The following is a 7,771-nucleotide window of genomic DNA, read 5'->3' as shown; positions in this document are numbered from 1 at the left end:
TACTTAGCTCTCTCTCTCTATCCATCTATCTATCAATCTACTTAGCTCTCTCTCTCTATCTCTCTCTATCTCTCTCTCTCTCTCTCTCTCTCTCTCTCTCTCTCACACACTCTCTCTCTATCTATCTATCTATCTATCTATCTATCTCTTGCCCTCCGGAGTGAACCTCGATCCCTTTTACTTTCGCGTCGTATTTCAACTCTGCGACTCTTTCTTCACCGAATTTGATAAACGACGCGACCGAGTCCGATTATCGCAAGCGACCACTCCTCATATCTCGGACTGATCGTGGCGTTATTGTCTCGATTAAGTCACCCCTCTCCCCACTTACTCCATTGTCCCACCACCCCCCTCGCCCCCGCCCATGGATAATGCTCGCGCGTTCTTACGTAATGGTCGGGGGTGAAAATTGTAATGCCAAGGCGATTCTGCAATGTTTATTACCATCTTCTTGGTTATAAATAATTTATTCCTCGCTTATATTACAAATACGTCAACAATAAATAATCGGCAGCTCGTTTACTCCTCGTTTACTCCTCCTTCCGCTTCTTCGGGCTCGCGAAGGCGTAGCTCAGCTGATCCTTCCGCATCTCGAACTCCCTCTGCAGGGTCCTGAGACGCTCGCTCGCCTTCGTCGCGCTCTCCTTGTCGTTCAGGATCGCCTGCACGTCCTTCGAATTGACCTGAAACTTCTTTAGCAGGGCATCCGGGATCTTAAGGCCACGGATGAGCTCCCTGCCGCGTTCCGTAGTCACCTCCTTTTTAGGTTCCTCTTGAACTTGGACTTCGGTCGCGGCCACCTCCTTACCCTTGGGATCATCCGCGGTCCCCCCGACCTTCTCCTTCTTCCGCGGCTCCTCCTCCAACTCCACCTGTGTCTTCTCCTGGTGCTCAGGATCGAGCTGCGAAACCTTCCGCTGGTACTGGTCCAGCGGGTCCTCGGCGAGGGGCTGCGGCGTGGTCGGCCCGGCGGGTCCTTGAACGTGCACGCTGTAGGCGGCGTGAGGGGTCCAGGACTGGATCCAGGCCTCGGAGCGGCTGAATTCGGAATTGGCGGCGACGGGACGGGCTACTGGTTTCGTCGCCTCGAGCCTCGGCCTCTCTGTCAGCACAATTAATCGCTTCATTATTACGTCGCTCGTTCGCGCTCCCCAGCCCTATTCGCGCCTCTCCATTGTCACGTTTTTTGTTTTTTCGCCAACTGCCGTCTGTCGCCATTATTTATGCTAATCGCGAGTTTTAATAGCTCGGCGAAAACGTGGCTTACTCCTTACCTCCTGGCTTTAGCCGGGAATTCGACATTCCACTTGTTACATTATACAATTGCAATTCATAAATATGCCTTGATAAACAAGCTGTTTTTATATTCACGGACACATGGCGCGGAATATTTTGATAACGTTATTGACTGCGTGAAAAACACGTAATATTTGCATAAAAGACAAAGGCTTCAAGTTCAGGTTACCCTTTTCGTCTCATTTCTTTTTCCCTTATTTATCATTTCGTTTATTTATTTGTTTATTCTATTCTGCTTTGATTTTATTTTATTTTATATTATTTTATTGTTTTTGTGTTGTTTTATTTCATCTCCAATCTCACGCTCCGACCAGTTAAACGCTAAAATTTAATATTTCATTTATTTTCCCGTGGTTTCATAAATTTTAATATTAAAATACATTTGAATTTCAAGTAATTTTTCTTAACTCGAATCAAGGCGAACTGGATTCCTTATTCGGGAATAGCGTTATTACACACGATTCGTCATAATTCACAACGGATATTTCATAAAATATTACGAGGATGATGATTTTATTTCGCATTCAAAATTAAAAAGATTGATAAGCAATTTTATCTACGAGACTACATTCCCCAATGTATTTATTTCTCATATGAATCGAGAACTAGTGCTCACTTTCTAAAACGTATTTTATTTCTGTTTCATAAATTAAATAAATATCCATAAAAATTTTAATTGAATGGTCTAAAAGAGCATCGTCGGTTTCACTTTTACGGAATGCTCGCCTTTATGCATCAATTCGCCCCACCTCCGCAACCCCACCCCATCCCACTACAGCATAGCATCGCGATACACATTACTTTTCCTTTGCATACGCATTGTAATAGAAGCAGGGGATATTAATTACGCGGTAATAAGATAAGTATAGCGCGTGCTCTTCCGGGTTATGAATGTATCGTCGGATTGGCATGAAAAATGTTTATCTTACCTGCTAGCGGCTGTGTTAGCTCGTTCGCGTGATTGAGCGGAAGAGCCGGAACTCTAGGCTCCACTTTCTGAGGTAGTTGCGCCACCGGCTCCTTGCTCGGGAACAATAGAGCCTGCTGTTTGATGTCTTGACTCCTGGCTGGCAAAAAGACAGCAGCGTAAGAGCCTTGAGTTTCCGGTAGATAGATCGTCAGGACTTCGTCTTCCTTATCTCTTGATACGGCCTTTTGACCGACGCTGAAAAGCGACGAGATGAGGCCCGATGTCTTGTCCTTGATGTCGTTGACCTTGTCAGCCGGTGCACCCCAAATCTTCCACCAGAGGTGCTTAAAGAAACCGGGATGATTTTCTTCCTCCTTCTTGATAGTGTCGGCGATAAAGTCGCTGATTTTATCCTCATCGGGCTTTGGATCGGGTAAGAGGGAAGCCAGTCCGCCCAAATCATCCAGGAAACTCAGATCTATGGGCGCCGATGTGGAGGTGGAACTTACAGCTTTCACTACTGGGGCAGTGATCGATGGCTCCTGAATGGAAGAGTCAGACTTGATAACCTGTGTCTCGATGTGAACGGGCTTCACGTCGACACCCTCGTACTTGTGGACCTTCCAAAGCGGATGGCCGCTCAGATCCAGGGACTTCTCCAAGCCCGCCTTCTTAAGGATGAGCTTATTTTCCTCGGATATGAGATCCTCGGCTCGCAGTTCGGTGGATGAAAACGGCCAGATGCTGCGGGAACGACGGTCACTCTCCGCAGGTGAAGCCTCTATGATTTTGAGAAACATTGCGCACACCAACGACAGATATATTGCCTAAAAGAGATTTTCATGTTAACTGAATGTTACATTAATGGTCTTCCTTTTTTTCTTTATATTTTTCTTTCATTCTTTACACGCAGGTTTATATAATTAAAAAAATATTTTACACTTCTTGTGTGTCGGATCCATATAATATTATAAAAAAAAAAATTTCTCATAACGTTTAAACGTAAAAAATATTGGCAATAAAACACATTTTCAAAATTGGTTAGTTTTAAGTATATCCTTCGCTCCTCTTACGAAAAATACAAAATGATTATGTCCTATTGAATTTATATGACTTTTTTTCTCATAAGCCACTTCATAAATTACATTAATGCTCTTAATTAATTTTATTTATTTAATGGAAGATAAACAATAAATTTATTGAAAGGTAGAATTGACTTTCGCACGATAATTCACTGTTTCTCATAAACCTTTGCTTATGATTATGTGGAAAAGCTATTAATCTTCGTAAGATATAATAATGTAGTGTAGACATAAAATTAAAAGTATTTGCTACGCAATGAATAGGTGTGTGTATTGATTTTTCAATATTAAAAATAAATTTATATTTTTCAAGAAACAATAATTTATACGTACAATGAACTGAGCTCTATTTATTCTATTTATTTTTTTTTTTTTTTTTTTTTTTTTTTTTTTTTTTTTGTAAGAATCTCGCTACTGTAGAGATGCTTATGAGCTCTACATTTTTATCGATATACAGATCGTCGGTACAAACATTTATCGTTACGATTTACGGTTCGTTATCGTAATGTGTAATATCTAATGTGGATCATGATTTTACGATATGCACACTTTATGAAAAAAATAATGTATCAATTTTACTCTATTTTTTTTTCTTTCTTACAAATACATCAATAATAGGCAGTGCTTGTCGACCTCCAATAACATATTTTATAATTTAAAACGTTAATACTTATCTCACTATCCTTATAAAATATACAAATAATAGCTATTTCGAGCTTGAAGTGACTAAGGAGTAAATTATTTTTTAACCAAATATTTTCTCTCAAGATTATATAATATTAAAGGCTTTGATTTGCTCAACCTATTTGACGATCATATTCATTTTCCATGAAATTTATTGGTAGACTGGCAATTAATTATACACGAGGATTTTCTCATATCAATGGTAGAATCATAAAATTCAATTTACGGATACCAGTAGCGTGCATACAGCGAATTTGAATATTTTCAACAAAATTTGATACAAATGAGTCAAACCGCTAATTAACTAAGCAACGACAAAGAAACATCAACATCATTGCTTATAAATGAATTATAAATCATCGCCATATAATAAAATAGTACTCACGTATCTTAACATTTTCTCTCGGGAAATTGATAAATAAACCCCTAAGACAAGCGACACTGGCTGTGAAGCCTTTGACATTAAACTAATACGCATTGCCTAAAGTTTGACTTTAAATAGGAGTAGTTTTCTAAAAAGGATATGCCGTTATTTAGATATTATTAGAAATTCAAATATATCGCCGAAATTCCATTCTAGTGCTCGCAAATGACATATACAATTATCTTATCGAGAAAGCGCAAATACGATACTAAGAATTTTCAGCTTTCACGCACTTTGGGTCAAAATTGACAGTAATAATTCATGTTATTCATCTTCACGAGGACTTCATTTCTACACAACATTATGATATTTTAAATGAAATAATAATTTTGTATTCGATAGCACTGCATGTTACGAGTTAATCAACAGTGTTATCAATTTGATTATTTTAGTTCTTTTTTCTTTCTTTTTTTGATCTTAATGAATCGAGCATTGAATGCAATTTATACGAGCGAGAGTTAATATTCTCTTTAAATTTTATTATACTGAGACGAAAAAAATTAACTTTACTCTCATCTCACTCGTATACTTTAAATTTCCTTCGATAAATATATATATATACAAGCCTTCGGTGGTGTGCGTGGAAATTGTAGGAGGTAGAGAAATGATATGTTACCGGGCCACCTGAATCCTTCTTGAGAGCCGTATAGACTTGCAAAATTAATTAATGTAGTCATAAATAATTACTACATTTGGGCTCGAGTCCGTACAAGATCATCATCATGTTAGCAATTAACATAAATTTATGAGAGACAAGCATCCTTTTCATTAATTTTCAATAAATTCATTAGTAGAGTGGAGTGTATTTTCACTTGAATAATTACACTCGACAAACGAAAAAAAAAAAAAAAAAAAAAAATCTACTTTCGTGGATTAAAAATATTTGCAATATCTATAATTAAAAATGCCTTTAAAACTATTACATATAAATACTAATTATCAAATAACATTGTAATTTATACAAGGGACTAAGGAATAAAATTTTTATTTTATATCAGTTTGTAATATGCAAATTATTTAAAATTTTAACATTATTTTAAAACGAGGCATTTTATTACTCGAATGATACGTCGAGAATTTATTAACTCGAATTTTTAAACTCTTATAACACTAGCGTAAAAGTTTTTTAAAACTAATTTAATAATAATTGTGTTTCTACTATTATGTCTAACATCTTTAGAATGCGAATGGAATATTTATTGTCAAATTCGAAATAAATATTGATACATCATATTTATTCAAGATTTAATCGCAGTTAAATGCCAGTGTACAATATAAATATTCAAAAAGAATTTGTATCAATGTACACGTAATACTATATCGTTTCCTGAAGTAATGAAATACGATTTCTCAAGATTGCTGAAATACCGGATCGATGTAACGGTCAAGTTCACAAAGTTTACTGAAACGTCATAAATAAATGAACTGTACGTTATTATTTGGAAAAGTTTCAGCTTTATTCAATTGTATTTTCAGCATATTTTTGCATAAAAATAATTATTTAATATCATAATAGGTATAATTGCCAATGCCCATTCATAATTAGTCAATACAATTATTTCAAACGTAGTTTCACGCTCTTTATTGTATTTGGTAAGCTAAATGTTAGTTAAGCTGAAGAAATTTATCTTCAATTATTGAATAATTGCTGCTCTCCAATCTTGTTCGAATAAGCTTTGATAACATTCATCAATTTATATAATACGCACTTGAATTTATTGATTAAATTAATATAACATTACTTATCATAAGTACGTAATTATGTCCTACGTAATGCTATTTATCATAATTAATACTTAAATTGCACTGTTGGTCATATAGTGATGATTAATTTTATTTGAATGATTGACACAAGTTTTTTTATAAGTGAGATAAATGCCAATGCCAAAAAAGTACACTACATTATTAAATTACTAAACAAAAATTAATTGTAAATCATTATTAATGTACGTTAATATATATTTTTTTTTTCGTTTTTGTTGTTGTTGTTGTTGTTGATATTTTATAATTTATTGAATTTATCTACGTATCTTTCATTTAAGATAATTGTTTATTGTATAGCCAATTAAACATATCGACGCGTCTTATTTTATATAATTTATAATTATAAGATATATATGAGCTGCTGTTGATAATACATTTTTCCAATCGTGGTAAGTGATAAATTTGTCGGTATTACCAACCGAGCAGTGGTGCATATCGATGCTGCAGAATGCTTTTTCCAGATCATTCTTTAATCGGGCGTAAGATGACGCGATTTTGTTATCCGACGCTCTCGTATTATATTATTTGAAAGGTAAAATATTTCATGGAATTAAACAGTAGGCGGAAGAAAAATGTTAACCCAATTTGTTTATGAATAATGAATCTCGTATATTTTCCTTTTCTCTATATGACTATTACCATAATTCTCATTGCAAAATCTTACGTCACCTATAAAATATGTTAATAAATAATTTATTACTGTACATATATTTTACGATATCACGACTGAATACGAATTAAATTTATTATTCGCAATATGTTTTGAAAAATTTTTCAACTATGGAAATCAAATTGAAGAAAATGAACGAATATGCATGAAGAAGAAATTTTCAATGTTCTACCTTTTGTTTTTATTTTTGTTTTATTTGAGTATGTTGTCAAATATACATAAATCGACAAAAATTGACAAATTATTGCCCTCGTTAGAATATAATTAATTATATAAATATATGAATCTTTACCCGCGCAATCACAAATATAATTTTGTTTATATACATATTTATGGTGACTTTACCATACAAAAATTTCTACTTTAAAAACAACACTTTGATATACATTTTTCCTGCAAAACATTAGTATTATTAATAATACATATTGCAAAATAGAAATATTTCAATTTAGAATATCGTTACAATACAATTTATTATTTTTTTTTATTTATTTATTTATTTATTTATTTATTTTTTTTTTTTATTAGAAAGATAACTATTTAAATAAATTAATAGATATTATTTTAATTGTCAAGAATTTCTAATAGCTTGCATGATTAACATGAAATTCAATATTTTCATTGAAAATATATATTTATTGAACTGAAATGTCGATTACAAAATGAAAATCTATTTTAAAGTGCATAATTTAATATATTATTAAATCTTCATTACTTATGTATGATTTTTAAAAGAAACTATATCATAGTATTTTCCCATAGGTATATTTAGAATTTATATAAATAATCTTACAGCTGAGTGAAAATAATATTAAAGAATTTTATGCAATTACCATTAGGAAATTTGTTTTGTACATTATAATGCAATTGCAACTATTATTTCCCACTTGTCATCATTATAATAATTCTTATTATAAAATTTATATATTAATTAGAAGCTA

At 33.6% G+C, this 7,771-nt stretch overlaps 1 protein-coding gene across 1 annotated transcript; it reads right to left on the bottom strand.

The window, feature by feature from the left end:
* Positions 1-432: 432 nt before the first annotated feature.
* On the bottom strand, positions 433-4,443 carry LOC105363185 (uncharacterized). The gene is made up of 3 exons (XM_011500805.1): positions 4,358-4,443; positions 2,226-3,033; positions 433-1,102 (listed from the first exon to the last, which is right to left on the bottom strand). Exons 1-3 carry the CDS (start codon positions 4,433-4,435, stop codon positions 531-533), a joined length of 1,458 nt encoding a protein of 485 aa, XP_011499107.1. The 5' UTR covers positions 4,436-4,443; the 3' UTR covers positions 433-530.
* Positions 4,444-7,771: the final 3,328 nt, after the last annotated feature.

This window comes from Ceratosolen solmsi, unplaced genomic scaffold (genome assembly GCF_000503995.2).
Source record: "Ceratosolen solmsi marchali unplaced genomic scaffold, CerSol_1.0 scaffold27, whole genome shotgun sequence".
NCBI lineage: Eukaryota > Metazoa > Arthropoda > Insecta > Hymenoptera > Agaonidae > Ceratosolen > Ceratosolen solmsi.
This window is presented reverse-complemented; position numbering and strand designations above follow the sequence as displayed.